General features: G+C 38.3%; 1 protein-coding gene across 1 annotated transcript; it reads left to right on the top strand.

The window, feature by feature from the left end:
- Positions 1–2: 2 nt before the first annotated feature.
- Positions 3–18,330, top strand: LOC128115679 (zinc finger protein 501-like). Its single transcript, XM_052746654.1, has 4 exons — positions 3–130; positions 7,137–7,257; positions 11,980–12,103; positions 13,053–18,330. The coding sequence occupies exons 2-4, from the start codon at positions 7,228–7,230 to the stop codon at positions 14,222–14,224; spliced, it is 1,326 nt and encodes a 441-aa protein (XP_052602614.1). The 5' UTR covers positions 3–130; positions 7,137–7,227; the 3' UTR covers positions 14,225–18,330.
- The last annotated feature ends 207 nt before the right edge of the window (positions 18,331–18,537 follow it).

The following is an 18,537-nucleotide window of genomic DNA, read 5'->3' as shown; positions in this document are numbered from 1 at the left end:
GGAGGGGGCGGGGAGTAGCTGAAACCTGTACGTTGCTGGAAGGTTTTCTCCGGCTGCCTGAAAAGGAAGGAGCCTCAATGGGGCTATTGCAATTTCTTCCTACGTTGTCGTGGCAGGGTCTGGTGCCAAGGTAAGGGAGAACCTCAGCCTCAGCCCTTTTCTGGCCAAGGATGTGGGAGTACAGCCAGGAGCTAGTGCTGGTGCTGGACATTTTGACTGAGTTCATTCTAGAGGCTGAGGACATTGTTAGTGGGGGAGGGGAATGTAACAGTGAACACAAAGAAAAGACCCAAAGCTGCCTTCCTTTCCAGTGCTTTGAAATAAGAAAGACAGGCTGGGATCTAGCTCAGTTAGCAGAGTGCTTGCTTAGCATTCACAGAGCCATGGATTCGATCTATGTATCTAGGACATGGTGGTACATACCTCCAGTACCAGCACTTAAGTGGTGAAGGCAGGAGGAACAGTTCAAGGTCATCTTCAGGTACATCTTGTCTTTAAAAAAAAAAAATCTAGACCTAGGCCACAGTCTAAATGTCTTGACTATAACCTGTCTCTTCTCTGTGGCCCTATAAGAGTGTACTTCAGCCCCTCTCAAGACAAAATGTTCCATTCTTCTGAAGGAGACCCCCCTACACATAGTGGAGGCTTCCTCCTGTACACTTGATTAGGCACAAACCACACCCAAACACCTGTTTTCACAGAGAGAGATCTTTTATTAAACAGGGAAGAAAAGTTAAAATGGCTGCTTTCAAGACTCAGGCAGAAAAACAAAATTAGATATCCTTGCAGGTGTAGTTTTAAGAATTAAAAAATGGGAGGTCTTTATTAGAATGGGCTAGGATATGGTGGTGTATTTTAATTAGGCATGTTAATTAGACAAACCAAAGGGGGCTCTTGACTGGACCTTGGTAGTCAGCTCCAGGAGGAAGAAGTGACCAAATAACAAATTAGATCTTGGTGGCTAGCTTTGGGAATATAATCTAATGGTTTAAGCAAGGTAGAAGGAATTGGTGCTAATTAGGCAAGGCTGCCAGAGCCACATGCTCAAGTGAGCTAGTGTCCCTTCACTCCCCGTTACCCAGGTCCACACTAGGGTGCCAGCCTTCCTTCCTGTCCAAAGGATTAGGCCACAGGAACACACAGAGAACTGTGGAGAGGAAAAAGTATTTATTCAATCAGAGGGCCTTTGAAGGCACCTGGTATATGCCAGTATAAAAAAGCCAGTAAATGACAAGGAATGGAGACATGGAGAACAGGTGTAGAAGAAAGAGGGAGAGTGAAAATCATCAGATTACGTGATACAGCTGTCAGGCCTGAAACCTCCATCCCATCTTTGGAATAGGCACATAGCTCTCTCACAGCCTAGGAGCCTCTTTTGTTTGGCTTAAGCAGGGATCAGTCAGAGCTATAAGAGATTGTGCTCCCTTGCCATTCAGATTTCTCAAACTCATATTCATCTATAGAGGCTTTCTTGCTGGACCCTGGATGTGGGAGTACAGCAAAACCCAGAAGAATGCAGAAGTCAGCTAGAAGAGTAAACCTGAACCCCTGCTAGTTCTGGGCAGAAAAAGAAATGAGCAGGGAGCAGGCAGGCAGTGCATTTCTTCTGTTCCCATATTGTCACAAAACCATACATTTCCCATAGCCAGGCCTAGAAAGAAAAAAGAAGGCCATGATAATTCCCATTGTCTCTGCCTCATCAGGTTTGGCTTTCCTAGAAGAAGGAAGGCAGGGTCAAGGAAAGTCAAGGCTAGCCTTGCCTTCACATAGCATAATTTCCAAACCCCAGGATACTTCTTGGGGGATTGTTTCTTGAGACTGTCATCCTGTCTACCTCAATCCATTCCCACTGCCCCCTGCAACCTCCCATCTTAGGCATTCAGCCCCTACCAGCAGTAGCATGAAACTTGGAGACTATAGACTCTGATATTGTTATCCCTCACTATACTAAGGGACACCTCTGGGTCTCTTAATTAAATCCTGTCTGATGTCACCAAAGTCCCTCATGGCCCTATTCACTTGAGCCCTAAGCACATGCAGAGGCTAGCAAGGTTTTGGAATAGGTAAAGAGGGACATGATGGTGATGAACCAGGTATCATGCTTAAAGACCAAAGAAAGGTAGTAGTACTCTCCCGCATTGCACAATTGCAGGGGAGCAGACAAGCCTGACAACCAGTGAAACAGGCAGCCAGCAGCAATCCTTATCAGGCTGTAAGGAACAGGAAATGCCTCAGCCAAGGTTGATCTTCAGAAACCTTTGGTACTGGTTACCTTTCAGGGTGTTGATAGCCAGGGGTTCCGTGATGGTGCCTGTAAGACACTTAATTTTTTTTCTTTCTTTGAGACAAATTCTCATGTATCCTAGCTGGCCTCAAACTCACTATGTAGCCAAGAATGACCTTGAACTTCTGGTCTTCCACTTCATACACCATTGATAGGATTACAGTTTTGAACTACCATATGTGGCCTATGAAATGTTCTGAATCACACTCATAGTTTCATGTTAATTACACAATCAATCCCTAACAACTGAGTCACATCCCAGGTCCCAAATATTGGAGTAGATCTTTTTTTCTGTGAAGATATATGTGCGTTTTTACACACATTCACACATCTGTCTGGTTACTCACCTAAGAATTGTATACATGGCCTGGAGAGATGTCTAAGTGATCTAGAGTACTGCTCTTGCAGAACACCTAGGTCCAGTTCTCAGCATCTACATGAAGCAATTCAGAACTACCTGTAACTCAAGCTGCCATGGATCTGGTGCCCTCATCTGGCATTTTGGGTTATGTTGCACGATTCTTAAATAGTCAATAAAACCCAGAGCCACATATCAGGCTGAAAGCTGAAAGATCAGAGAAGCAGAGCAAGCTACAGTCACCACCTCTTACCTCACCAACTCCTCAGCCTGAAAGAACCAAGTTCCTGTCTCCTCCCACCTTATATTCCTTTCTCTGTCCAACCATATCACTTCCTGTCTCAACCTTCCTAGTGCTGAGATTAAAGGTGTGTGATCCCAAGTCCTGGAATTAAAGGTGTGTGCCACCACTGCCTGGCTCTGTTTCTCTTTTGGACTGGATCAATCTAGTGTAGCCCAGTGTGGCCTTGAAATCACAGAAATCCAGATGGATCTCTGCCTCTGCCTCCTGAGTGCTAGGATTTAAGGTGTGTGCTATCACTGCCTGACTTTCCTCTGATCTTCAGGCAAGCTTTATTTCTTGTATTACAAACAGTATGTCTCCACAGGGTGATGCACTCATATTCACACACTGCCACAAACATTACACATAATTTAAGAGTAATTTTAGAAATCTTAGCTGGACATGGTGGCACATGAACTTGAGGAGCAGAGGCAGGTGGATCTCTGAATTCAAAGCCATCCTGTTCTATATAGTGAGTTCTTGGACAGCTAAAGCTTTATAGTGAAACCCTGTCTTAATAAAAGAAAAAGCAACAAAATAATACTTTTAAAATCCAAAAGCAAAATATTTCATACAAGTTATGCATAAATTATGTCTTCATTTGAAAAAGAGTGGTTCCTTAGTACTTTGGTTTTTTTTTTCCTTCTTGCCCTGCTACAGATAGAACCCATGAGTCACACATGCTAGAGAAGCCCTCTACCACAGCCCTCTACCCAGCCCTACTATCATACTTTCTTGGTGTTCCTCTTAGACCTGTTGATCCCACAGGTCTGCACCCTATCCTCTACTTACCCACATGAAAACCACTGTGAGGCTCAATCCTAACCAAAGACATTGAAATTCAAGAACAAAGAACAGGAATGAAGTAGCTTCCTGCAAAAGAGAGACTTGGACTTGTCACCTGGCCCTCTCTGGGCCTGGGCCTCTTCACTATAAAACAGAAGAGATGTTTCCAGCCTCAGGGAGGGTGCATAGGCCCATGTAGATCCAGCTATGCAGAAGGTTCCCCATGTTGCCCACATGCCTCCCTTGTTCTTGCTCTAGAATCTGGCTGAGGTAGCCTTACTCCAGCCAGGTACTGGGAAGTGTCCAAATAAGAAAACATGGAGAATTTTTTTTCTTTCTCATTAGTCATTCACTCAATGTCTTTTTCACTCCTCTTCATTTAAATACTAAGTTCATGATTGTCACTTTGTTACCCTTGTATGTAGCAGTAACCCTGTGTGTGCACAGAAGGATGTAATATTATCTAACAACAGACATTTGGCTTCCTGAACAGTCACCCAAAGTTCCTCTACAATGGTGGGGAATCCATCTTCAGCCTACAGGCCCAGAATATCTGACAGACTTTTCAGTGAAGCAGGAAATTTGAAGGACAACATATTTTTGAGACAGGGCCTCTAGCCAGCCTGGAACTGACTAGATAGACCAGCCTGGCAAAGAATCAATGATATTCATATCCTTCTGCCTCTGGAGGTGTGGTAATGACTTCAAGCCTAGCTCCACCATATCTTTTCCTAATCTTAGCCATTCGGACCAGACTGAGAAGACTAAGCTTTTATTTTAACTTTCAAATTACATGACTAAGGATGATGAGTACTTTAAAACATATGATTTAGGTGGTTGTAAGAAAGCCCCAACCTTAAGGAGCATTGCTTGCTCTTCCAGAAGACAGTTGCTTCTCAGCTCCCACATTACAGCTCACAAATGTAACTGTCTCGGGTATCAGATTCGCCCTGCTGTTTTCTGTGGTCACATCCATACATGCAGGCCAAACATACATATTCAAAAAATAAAAATGATTCTTTTAAAACTTAAAATATTTATATACGTGTGTGTATCTGATAGCTGTGTGTATGTGTGTATGTATGTGTGTGTGTGTGTGTGTGTGTGTGTGTGTGTGTGTGTATGTAGATAGGTAGGTAGGTAAATAGATAGATGCTTTTGGTTTTTGTGCTTTTGTTTAAGGAAATCTCTGTAATTTTTAGATTATGCCATTTTTATACTGGATGTATTGGACTTCATATGTTCATATTAAGCATTTTGATATGTTTATATCAGCATTTTATATCTGTATACTGATGATTTCTGAGAAGAAAACCTGCTAAATGTTTATCTGACTTTTTAGCTGCCACACCTTCTGTGTATACTTCTCTGACCTTTGCAGATTTTTACACCATGGAATCCCTTTGTCAGCTGCCTTGTTTATTTTCTGTTCTCCTGGAATCTCTTACAGACAGTATTTGCTTATGTTTGAACTAGTAATCATTTAGTCATGTTTTTCATCTATATAGAGACCACTATTTTTCCTAGCACAAAATGTTCAAAGGTCTCTCTCTCTTTTACTGGGTTCATATTTAACCCATTTTCCTAAATTGGGTATCTCAGTGTGTTTTTCATTGCTGGGTTCTATGTTCTGTTCTCTTTTCTGTGGTAATATTTTGTTTGGACTCTCAAATAAAATTTTCCTTAAGATCAGAGCCAGCCCCTAGATTAAACATAGAAGTCAGGCAGTAGTGGCACACGCCTTTAATCCTAGCACTCAGGAGGCAGAGGCAGAGATCCATCTGGATTTCTGTGATTTCAAGGCCACACTGGGCTACACTAGATTGATCCAGTCCAAAAGAGAAACAGAGCCAGGCAGTGGTGGCACACACCTTTAATTCCAGGACTTGGGATCACACACCTTTAATCTCAGCACTAGGAAGATTGAGACAGGAAGTGATATGGTTGGACAGAGAAAGGAATATAAGGTGGGAGGAGACAGGAACTTGGTTCTTTCAGGCTGAGGAGTTGGTGAGGTAAGAGGTGGTGACTGTAGCTTGCTCTGCTTCTCTGATCTTTCAGCTTTCAGCCTGATATCTGACTCCGGGTTTTTATTAAGATCATTTAGGATTCGTGCAACACCTTTTTACATTTTTTTCTTCATTCACAGGACCATACTCTATCTCTGGGGCTCTGTATGATGATTTGAAGTCAGGCCTTGTGATACCTCCAGGAGTACCTATTCTTAGGATTAATTTTGATTTTTATGGTTTTTCTCTTTCCATGTTTACTTTTATGAAGAATGTCAGCTAATGGGGATTGCATCAATCTGTCAGCTGCTGCTAGTAACATAAATGAGCCAATTCATTTTCTGTCAGAGTGTGTTGAACTTTTGTACTATCAATTTTATTATTTTCCTGTGTGCCTTAGATGACTCCTCATAAAAGTCATTTACCTCATTATTTAAGCTTATTCCTAGATTTTTTTTTAAAGCAAAGTGGTTTCACTAATTCGTCTTTGACATTCTCATTATAGGTGTATAGGAAAAGTAGTGATTTTGTGTGTTTTGTAGTTTTCAATAATACTTAAAGCACCTGTCAATTCGGTGAGCTTCCCAGGATGACTGTTGTAAGTTATTTGTGTGATCACATCATCATTACAAAGGCCTTTGATGCTTTCCTGTACTACCAGTATCTCCTTATATTCTTTTTTCTTATTCAAATTTCTCTAGGTCACATCTATTGATCTGGATGAAATAAGACCTGAGAGCACTTGCCTTTTCCTCTTCTAACTGTGTTCCTGCTGATGCTTTTTGTCTCTAAGACAAAAACTAGGTGTGACAATGGGAGTCTTTACTCTGTTGAGCTGTGTGCCATTTCTTTCTAGATCCTTCAGGAGTTTATCACAAAATCTTGCTGACCTGTGTGTTATGACATTTTCATTTCTACTGAGATTTTCATCCTCATTTGTCTCTATTTACTTTGTGTATTTTTTCTTTGATTTATGTATATATTTTTAAATATATTCTGGTTTGTTAAATTGCTGGCAGTATTTTTCTTCCCTCAAGTTGGAAATAGTGGGTTTTTAGTTTGATGTGTTAGATTCTTCATGTAAAATATCCTATTTCCTGTGTTCTTATGGATAATTTATCTCTGAAATTTTTATGTATACTTTGCTACTAATTATGTTCTGCAGTACTGCTTGAGTGAATAACATGTTTTATTTCATAATATTCTTCAAATGTACTTCCTTCTCCATGAATTTGAGGGACCAATGTTTGTCAGTGAAATGAAATGTTTGACTGTTATTTTCTCTCAACACACTAAATAGATCCATGCTAATTTTTTTTTCTGGAGAAACGTGGACAAGACCTCTGATATCAGTATGGTGTTTGGAACTTTTTATGTGGTTTGGCATTTTCCATAACAGAGTCATATTAATTTTAGGTTTGTGTTTTGATACCTTGATGTGAAATGTCAACAAGAATTCTGGTCTTTGTACCTGCAACAAAAACTTAGAGAAGAATTATCAGAGAGAATGGCTGTGTCTCCAGTGAATGTACCCCAGGTCAGTGTCCTATCTGCATTACTTTGAAAATTGCTTTTATATTGAAAGCATGTGAGCTTTTAATTCTCTGCCTTGGGTAATGTCATCTAAAGTATTTATTTCTTTTACTTCCCTTATAAACAAGATGTATTTTTCATGGTAGTAAAACTTGCAATTGTGAAAAGGATTCCATTGTGAATGATGATCCAAGAAATATAATGATGGACTTTTTTTTACTGAAATAAGAAGATCTCATATCCTACATAGGTTGCATTTCAGGGATGATCAAGTTTGAGAATCAGGGTTTTGGAAGTGTCTATGAAAATTCATGTCACTTTTTGCTGGTATCACTAATTCATATATGGAAAATCAGAATTAGAAGAAACTTGCTCTCTTGAGTCCTAAGTACTCTTTCAGCACCATAGCGAGCTCAAATGATGGAAGGGGTGTGTGCCTTGCTCTTGTCATGAAACTGATGTATCTGTGAGGAGATGCAGATTGCAGTATACTGGTTTCTCTCTTGGGTGTTTGATATCAGGCAGTGATAATGTGCCTATGTTTTTTTTTTTGTTGTTTGGTTTTGTTCTTTTCTTGTTTTGTTTTGTTTGTGTTGAGTCCTGAAATCTATTTGTCTCAGTTTAGTTCCTACTAATATCTTTCTTTTGAATCCAGTTTTTAGTGGTAAGTTCTCAATAGACAAAAAAGTACTTTCTCTTTGTATTTCATTTATTTTTCCAAGAGCATACCATTGTGAAAGCACTGTCTGTCCGACCTCTATCTTATATCATGTAGAATATATCAGAAAGAATTCCCTAGAGAGTATTTACTTGTTGCTCTGCATAAGCCATCAATTTTCAAGTATAAATGAGTTCTCTCCTTAATGACTTTGTTCTCTTCTCAACTTTTTGAAGTAGTTCGTCCAACTTATGTTTTTTCTTTCCCTGAAGCTACTGTATTGCATAGATAGAGATTTTGAAGAGAAGTTGATATGGATAGATTTCCATTTCTGTCTTTAAATATATATATATATATAATATATGTATATATACACATTATTTAAATATACAAATGTCTATCTTCATGGTATATGTATGTCATATGCCTGCACAATAGCCATGAAGCTCTGAGTTTGTCATCAATCATTTAGTAGTAGAGTCAGGAACATTACTCACCTGGCATGTGTGTAGTGAGACTCAAACTGGGTTTCTCTGCAAGAAAAACATGTGCCTTTTACCACAGAGCCATCTCACCAGCCCCCAAGTTTACATTCATGTTGAAGATTTTTGGAGGAACTGGTAGACAACCTTGTGTTTGCTAATTTCCAAAAAATAAAAGAATCATAAATGATACTTGTCTATTCAGGGTAAAATTCTCTTAGATGATTGAGCTCAGATACTGAAGAAAAGAATAGAGTAAAATTACAAGATTAAAATTTTCAATTAAGCAAAACTCATGAGCATTAATATATTCAAAATCAATAAAGAGTATTATTCTCACAAACCTTAATACATTCGTTGTGACCACAGATCATCTTTTTACTTCATCTCAATGTATTGTCACATGGGCTGTTTATATACATTTTTATATATATTGTATAATGAAACCACATATGAATTTTGTGAGATTGTTATTTAACTGTACTAGTATGTTTATTTTTAGAGAAATTTAGATAATTCTAACATTATCTAGTGTTGATTTTTTTCTATTTATCTCATAATTCTCAAAATGTCTCAAAGAATATTTGATTGCATTGGTTATCTAGTACTTTGGATTAAGAAGTGTTGTTGTGCTCCTTATAGTTAAAATACCGAAACTATCTGACTTCTAATGCATCAATAAGTTGTGCCTTCCACATTCTACCTCTTTATTTTACAATGGGTACATCATTGAACCAGCACATCAGCATCCCAACTAAGCATGTTAGAATAGAGTTAGGTGATGCCCAGCTGTCGACAGGATTTATCCATGGTCCATATTTGAGCAAGGATGAGAGTTGTTATATTTGGAAGACTGGTTTGCTCCTTATAACTTGTCCATCTGAGATGAGACACTGTATTTGGTGTATCAACATACTGTTGATAATGGAAAATCCTTGGATCTAGTCCTCAAATGTATTTCTTATTTTCCCTAAAAGATAATTGTTGGTAAAACTATTTTGCCATTTTTATAGATATAGAAAATACAATAAAGAGTATTCTGGAATGTTTCTTTTTATAATCAACTTTCGTTTTTGTTTTATCCATATGTATCTATCTATTTGACTGAATGTATGCATTAATGCTGTCTGTACCTCCTGCCTGTAGAGTTCAGAAGAGCTTTGGATTAGGGATCTTACTTAGGGATTCAGTTGCTGTGAAGAGACACCATTACCACAGGAAGTTTAATAAGAAAGACATTTAATTAAAGATAGCTTACAGTTTCAGAGGCTTAGTCCATTATCATCATGGTGAGAGACATGGCAGCATATAGGCAGGCATGGTGCTAGAGTAGGACCTGAGAATTCTACATCTTTCCCCACAGGAAACAGAGAGGGAACTGAGTCACTGTGAGAGTGGCTTGAGCATAAAAGACCTCAAAGCCCACACCCACAGTTATACATCTCCCCCTAAAGGGCCACATATTCTGCAACAAAGCCACACTTCCTATTAGTGCCATTCCCTTAGTGGCCATTTTCTTTCAAATAGCTATATTACACTCCCTGGCCCCACTTTGGGGCTTGTAGTCATACCATAATGCAAAATGCATCCATTCTTATTTCAAAAGTTTCCATAGTTTATAACAGCTTCAAATTCATTTAAAAGTCTAAATTTCAAAGTCTCTTCTGAGATTCATGCAATCTCTTAACTGTAATCCCTTGTAAACTCCAAATCAAAAAGCCAATCACATATTTCCAACATATAATGGCGCAGGATATACGTTGACATCCAAATACATAGGGAAGAGAACATAATGAGGAAAACTGGACCAAAGAAAAACTGAAAAATAGCCAAACAAACTCCAAACTCTGCATCCCCATATCTGATGTCAAAGCTTTTCAGATCTCAGTTCTTTTCAGCTTTGTTTACTGCAACTTACTTCTCTTGGGCTGGTTCCATTCCCTGTTAGCACCTCTTTTTGACAGGTATCTATCTGATGGTTCTGGCATCCCCAAACTCTTGAGGTCTCAAAGCAATTCAGGCTTCACCTCCATAGCTTCACACAATGGCCTCCCTGAGTCTCCATGTAGGGACACCACTGCTACACACCTTGCCTCAGCCACTTTCTTTAGTCATGGAAGAAGATTTCATAACCCCTTTCTTCTATTCTTGCCTCTCAACCCAGAACCACGTGACAGAAGCTGCCAAGTTCTGTTGCTTGCTGGGACTGGAATATGGTGCCCTTGTTCAATTACATCTTCACCTGTTTTCTGTGTTTTACTTTGTTTCTTTTACTACCCAAGCTTGACTATTCTGTTACTCGTTCTATAGACCAGGATGTCCTCAAACATAGAGATCCCCTTGCATCTGACTTCACAGTACTGGGAAATGGGTTGCACCACCATACCTGGCTCTAAACTGTTAATTCCTTTTCACAAGTTGGAAACAGCTTAATGGGATCTTGTCCTGAGAGCATCGTGCCCTTTATTCCATTACATTGTGTGTCTCCCTGAACCCTGGATTTCACCCCATTCCACTTCCTAGTGCTCCTTTTCTCCTTAAATTATATATTTTGATTTATCCTTGCTCAGCTTGCATCTTTTCAGTATAAATCTTCTTTTGGATTAACACTAGTAACCACATAATAGAGTCTATACTAGGCTTTTTTTGCGATTTCCTTAGACAATGCAATTAATCCAAAACTCTTAAACCATAGGCAAGCTTTCTGGATAAGAGCAAAAAGCATCTAATTCTTCACCAAAATATCAGGACTGATTGCTAGGCAACATACTAAAATTCTTTGCATCTGAATCCTCTTGAGTCAGGCTCCCACATTTCAAATCACCCTCAGCACCACTGTATTCCGTGCTGCTACTTGTATGGCCATTAAGCAGCACTTAAAGCATTCCACTGCTTTCCTAATGCCAAGTAGCATGGTTCAAATTCCTCCATACAGAAACATGGTCATGCCTATCACAGTAAGACTACAGTTCCTGGTAACTGCTACTGTTCAATTGCTGTGAAGACACCAGGAACACAGCAACTTTTATAAGGAAAACATTTAATTGAAGCTTCCTTACAATTTAAGTGTTTTAGTGCATTATCATCATGGCAGGAAACATGGTGGCATACATGCAGGCATGGTCTTAGAGAAGGAGCTATAGTTCTATACTTTGACCTACAGGCAACAGAAAGTGTACTGTCTACCATACTGAGCATAGCTTGAACAAAAGAAATCTCCACACCCACAGTGGCACACTTCCTTCTACAAGGCCAGACCTACTTCATCAATGCCACACATCCTAATAATGCCATTCCCTTTGGTGGCCATTTTGTTTTAAACAATCACAGGTCCCATGGCACTGTAATTAGAATCAGTTACATTATGTCCTGTTAGTGCTGGGACTGAATCAGTGTGCTCTAGAAGAGCAACCATTACTCTTACCTGCTGAACAATTATTTTCACCACCTCTAGAAAACATTTGTCTTGGAATGATGGGCAAGGATCATTTATGCCATCAAACATTTTTTAATTTCTTAGATCTGTTTTTCCTAAGAAAGCATTTTCTCCAGCAGCACATGGTAAATGAGTAATTTTCCATTACAGGTTCTGACATTCAGGGATGTGGCTGTGAACTTTTCCCAGGAGGAATGGGAATGTCTAGAGTCTGCTTCAAAGGCCTTGTACTTTGATGTGATGTTGGAGAATTACAGCAATCTAGTTTTTGTTGGTAAGAAGTCTCTTCATGAGGAATATCTGCCTTATCCTTGGTATTTGCTTGCTTTTTATTTTTGTAAACTCTGAACAATTTAGAGACTACCATAAATAGGGAAATTTCTGGTAATAAACATAACTTTTTCATTTTTTTGTTACACTATTCTTTGTTCTCTGAAAGAGCCACCAATACTATATATACTGTGTGACCTATGCAGCCCTTCTTATCTGGTATTTAATGAAAACTTCAAAGTTAAAAGAAAGTTGAATATTCATAGCAAAGAAATGCATTACATTATTCTTTGTGATTGGAATGAATTGATATTAATATTGGATTAAACTTCACTTATTTCTGAATTTTAAAAAATACAGGGTTTTAAAATAGGGAAAATGGTTCTAATGTGCATTTTGGTTTTTTTTGTTATTTTTGGGTTTTTTTTCATTTCATTTATTTATTTTAGAGTTTCTGTCTCTATGTTTAGTTTTGGCAGCACAAAGCAGCATGATTTTAATTCTAGCACTAGTGAGACTGAGATAAGTGGATGTGGTGTATTCCTTGCCAGCCTGGGATACAGTGTGTTCCAAGCTGGTGCAGTCTGTACAGTGTGACCCTCTCTAAAACATAAACAGTAAGAAAATAGAGAACTCTTCTACATATGATTCTTCCAAAAACTCCTTTCTCAAAATTTATTACTGCTCAATCATCTATTTGTATTAGTTTCTGAAGGGTTTACAGTTTATATAAGAACAAGAAGGCCACTATCAGTCCTCAGATTTTGATGGAGATTAGATTGTTTTTGAGTATACATATCATAATAATGACACACAAAATGCTTGCCTCTCCTGAGAGCTTTGTTTCTAAGAATTGCTACCTAACTTATGTTACAGAACTTAAGGACACATCAATTATTGAGTCTGTAAACATGCATTTATCCCTTTAAGCCCTATTTGTGTTCATTTTCCAGAGAAATATCGTATATGTGGGAAATATATGAATGTCTTGGATCAAGGATCAAAGCACATTGTCTATCACCCTGTGAATATCCAAGAGAAGTCTTATGAAAATAGTGATATTGGAATATTGGGCCACAAATTCACCCATTGTTCACCTTATAGCACAAGTGATCTTACAGAGAACTGCAAAAAGTATGGATGTGATAACCACGGGGATACCTCTATTGAATCAACAAACCTAAAGAATCGTAAAAGTAGAAACACTGGAGAAGACCCTTGCAAATATAAAGACTGTGGGAAATGGTTACATTTGTGTTCCATCATTAGTCAAAGAATTCACACTGGAAAGGAACTACACATAAATATAGACTATGATAAGTCATTTGACCCCAAACATACACTCATGCTGAAACAGATCTCTAGTGTAGAGAAAATACACCAATGTAGGAAATGTGGAAAGTGCTTGACGGCCTACTTGAGTCTCAGTAGACAACAGCGAACTCATTCTGGAGAGAAACCCTACAAAAGTAAAGAATGTGGGATGTGCTTTTATCTCTTTTATCAGGTTAAAAACCAGTATAAAACCCATAATGGAGAGGGACCTTACAAATATAGTGAATGTGAAAAATGTTTCATCCAGAAAGACCATCTTAGCACACATCCTAAAATTCATACAGAAGAGAAACCTTTCAAATCTAGTGATTGTGAGAAATCCTTTACATATGTCTCCACACTTAGACAACATCAGAGAATTCATACAGAAGATAAACCTTACAAATGTAGTGAATGTGAGAAATCCTTTGCATATATCTCAAGTCTTAGAAAACATCAGAAAATTCATACAGGAGAGAAACCTTACAGATGTAATGAATGTAAGAAATCATTTACACAGGCTTCACATCTTAGAAGACATCAGATTATTCATACAGGTCAGAAACCTTACAAATGTAGTGAATGTGAGAAATCCTTTGCATATATCTCAAGTCTTAGAAAACATCAAAGAATTCATACAGGAGAGAAACCTTTCAGATGTAGTGAATGTGAGAAATCCTTCACACAGGATTCACATCTTAGACGACATCAGAGAATTCATACAGGACAGAAACCTTACAAATGTAGTGAATGTGAGAAATCCTTTACACAGGTTTCAAGTCTTCGGAAACATCAGAACATTCATACATGAGGAAAATTATAAATGTAGTGAATGAGAGAAATCCTTTACACATGCCTCTCATCTTAGAGTACATCAAAGAATTCATTCAGGAGAGAAACTTTACAAATGCAATGATTGTGATAAATCCTTTACACATGCCTCAGAGTACACCAGAGTGAAATCTTACGAATGTAGTGAATGTGAGAAATCCATTACATGCAGCTCAAATTGTAGAAAACATTTCACTAGTCATACAGGATAGAAAATTTTGAATGTACTAAATGTGGCAAAGTATTGATCTTTCTCTTTTAAGAATACTTGAGAAAAGTCATACTGGAGAAAAAAGTTTCCATAGTCAATAATGTAACATATGCTTTATCAAAAGCTCTGTCCTTAGGGATCACTGCACCACCATACATGGTCAACATTAAGAGCATGAGAAATTTGTGCAAGCCTTTAAATAATGTGCAAACCTTACAAAACATTGAGAGTTTATACTGAGCAAGAATTCTGAAAATGTGACAATGTAGGAAAATTTTCAATAAAGCATTTTGCTTTTTCAACCTCAAAAATAGCATAAGAATGAAAAATCAAGATGCTTGTAGACTGCTGTGGTATGGCAAGGGACACATTAAGGTCACAAGAAACAAGAACAGTTCTTACTAGCTGATGTGCCTTTCTTGCTAAAGATGGATTGGTGATCAAAGGCAATGATTAATTTTTTTGTACCCAATTTGCCCTCAGCTTTTTGACATGATTTAATATAATCAGCTGATGAGTGGGTATGCACTCTGAACATTAAAAATAGAGATGACTGGTTATTTTTCATATATAAAAGTCTAGGTTTGTGATTCTTTTAAGATTTTTATAAGGTCACTGCAAGTGTTACAGACCGTGAGGGAAAGGTATCCTGACTTGTTGGGAAGTCAGGCTATACCTGAAGCTGTGAATGGAGGTATCCTGGATACCTACAGCTCTGGAGGGAAAGGTATCCTGACTTGTTGAGAGTTCAGACTATACCTACAGCTGTGAAGCGAGGTATCCTGGATACCTACAGCTGTGAGGAGAAAGGTATCCAGACTTGTCAGGAAGTCAGGCTATAACTGAAGCTGGGATGCAGTGAGGGATGGTCTCACCACAGCATGTGACAGTCCTCCTCTCTGAGAGCCCACCCACCCCCTCCCCCTTAAGGGAGCTTTCCAACAGAGGTAACCATTTCTTCTCCGCTCCCCTAAGGGAGTGTCCCAGCAGAAGTATCTGTTTCTTTTCATCTCCAGCACAAGATGTTACTTCTGCTTCACTCTGCTAAAGGGGAAAGCCCTACAGAAGTGTAGCAATATGCTCTGGCTCCAGCAAAAAGTTGTTACTTCTGCTCTGCTCCCCCTTAAGGGAGCTTCCCAGCAGAGGTACCCCTTTATTCTTATGCTCTGCTCTGCTCCCAAGGGAGCTTTCCAGCAGAGACTCTACTCCTGGCCCGTGAAAGAAGATGTTCACCCAAGAAAGTGACTTATTTGGGAAGGAGGAATCTGGAATAGTGGCTGCTTCTGCTGGGGTGGAGAAGGACAGTTGATAACTGAACAGGCAGAGGGACTTATATAGGGCTTCTTAGTGGTGGGATTTTTCCAGGGAGATGTTCTGCTCAGAGATTGGTTGGTTCCATGTTCAGTTGGTCAGGGGAAGATTTGGCTCTGGTTTCAGGGCCAAACTGTGTTTCTTTCACTAGCCCTTTCTAGCCTTTTGGCTCTAGTTTCAGGGCCAGGGCATATTTCTCTCACTGGCTCTGGTTCCAGGGCCAAACAGTGCCTCTTTGGTTCAGGTTTCAGGCTAAAGTGTTTCTTTCACTGGCTCAGATTTCAGGGTCAGGGTGGGTTTCTTTGGCCCTTTTACCCTACATGTTTTGAGATAAATAATAAAATGATTGATCCTTTCTTTGTAACCACAAAATTCAGCCTGTCAGTAAAAAAACTGGCTAAAAAAGGTACTTTGCTTGCTTATACTTTTTAAATCTATAACAAGTTGCTTAGATATGAATGTATTAGGGACTTTGGAATAATTTGTTTTTCACCTGTAATATGTAAAATGTTTAATCATGTCAGGGAAGTGTTGTTAAAAACATGATGTTTTTAACTAGTATTCATTGTAATCATTTACTTGAAAAATGGAATTTCACCACGTTGTAATTTTTATATTGCTTGAAAATTTTTGCTGGGGTAAATAAGGTGCAATGGAAAAATAAAGACAGGATGAAGGAAGATATCAGGAAAGAGTTAAAAGGAAGACATCAAGGAATAATTAAAAGAAAGAAATCAGGGAATATTTACAAGGAAGACATCAGGAAAGAGATAGAATGTAAACAGCAGATAAGAGGTAAGGGGGAAAAAAAGAGAGACCCTGACATGTTGAAGGTGTGTATCTGTGTGTATGTGAGTGTGTGTTTGTGTGTTCCTTTCTTCACCAGCCCCAGAGAATTAAGTTTTGCTCCCTTAAATAAAATGTCAAGTGTTTTTTCAGTCCGCAACTCAATGCCTCCTCTTCAGTTTCTGAGCTGCTGATCACTAGCCTTACAGCAGCAGCTAGTTTCCTTCTGGCAATCAGTAGATACCTGTAGTCCTTTGTTTTGCTGATGGGAACACATGAAGTTTTTCCACTTTCACATTAACGTTTTAGTTTATGCATCATTTTCTAGAACATACTGTTTCACAGAAGACTTCCTCATTTTTGAGCAGTTATATTATCTCTTCCTCCACCATTTCAGTGAGCTTCCTTGAGCTATACATGCAGGAGCTGTGATGTAGCTATGTATTTGGGGACTGAGCCTCCCACATGCTCTTCAAATCTGCACTGTCAGTTGAAGATTTCTGTAATGGCCTCATTTTTCTGTAAAGAGAGGCTTCTTCATTGAGGGATGATACCTACACCTCTACATGTGTATCACAATCAGATATAGAATACAGTTAGGAATTATGCTTGTCTACACAAGTAGATGTAGGAGACTCTACCTTAAGGTCCATGACTTCACTAGCCCTGAGAAATTGGCTAAGATTTCCAGTACCAAGCAAGATTTCCTTCTTGTTGGGTGCACCATAAGTATAACTGGACAATTGTTTGCTGCCTCTGATATATGAGTGCCACTCAGTTGTCCTATATACATATCTTGAAATGCTGGTAATTGTCCTCTTTTATAGGTATTGCAACTGGGCGTGACTGTTTAGAGCATCCTTCCTTCAGCAGCACAACATTTTCTGGAAGCATGGTAGCAAGAATTAGGGAGAGAGGCTTTCACATCTGACCCTGCATAAAGGATCTGAATCCTGAGTCCTAGCTCATAAATATCAACAATAAGGTCACACTTTCAAACCACAAGAGACAATTTAAGCTAAATCTATATTCTATTTTTTTTCAGAGTTCAGAGCCACTTGGGCTACACTGGCCTTTTGACAGGAGTATTCCCATATCCAGTATTAGGTTATTTGTTAGTTTATGGTTCTTATGACAAGCATTGCCAGTCCAAATGATGTAACTTGGTTATATGCATATCTATATGCATACATACAATCAATTGTGTGTGTATGCAATTTTATAGTATTATATAACAAAGTAACTAAAAATATGAGTTTTGGATACTATAATTTATTCCTCATTCATCCTCCTTGACTGAACTATCACTTTATTTACTACTTGGAGTACACTCACTGTTATTCTTTTTCCCACTTCATATTACTTTGTTCTATTATTCACACCCCAACACACATCTAGGGTATCTTTAACAGTACTGGTTTCTGTAGTTATTCCATGTTGCATACTCACATCTATGGATTAATTACTAAAAACCAACATTCAGGAAATATATTTCTAATAAACTAATTTGTCCATTCTAAATGAATCCTTAACTTTATATTGTCTTCATGTATTTAAAGGACACTCTTGCAAAATAAATATGAGATATTTAGGAAGATATCTAATATAACCTATTTAGAACCATTTTATTCAAATTTTACTTTAGTTATTGATAGTAAACTTTGGTAGACTCTATAAACAAAAGACATTTTTATTCTTTTCTAAATTTTGTTTTATTTGTAACTTCCAATATGTGTATGTCTGCATATGAAGTTGAGAATAAAGTATCTGTAAATTCATTCAGGCTGCCCTGCATCTGGACTTGTAATTTTTAGTGTCTCTATTGGAAACACAGGGGAATATTTGTACACATTTTCACTTTACTTTATGTTTGAATCAGTTTGGGATGTTACATATACATATATTTAACACTATATTTAGGAACAGAAGAGGAACAAAAGGGAACAAAATCAAAGAACCAAGCATAGGAATATATAAATTTAACC

Source organism: Peromyscus californicus, unplaced genomic scaffold (genome assembly GCF_007827085.1).
Source record: "Peromyscus californicus insignis strain IS unplaced genomic scaffold, ASM782708v3 Scaffold_1__1_contigs__length_55948999, whole genome shotgun sequence".
Taxonomy (NCBI): domain Eukaryota; kingdom Metazoa; phylum Chordata; class Mammalia; order Rodentia; family Cricetidae; genus Peromyscus; species Peromyscus californicus.
Note: the sequence above shows the minus strand (reverse complement) of the source record. Positions and strands in the feature narration are given on the sequence as shown.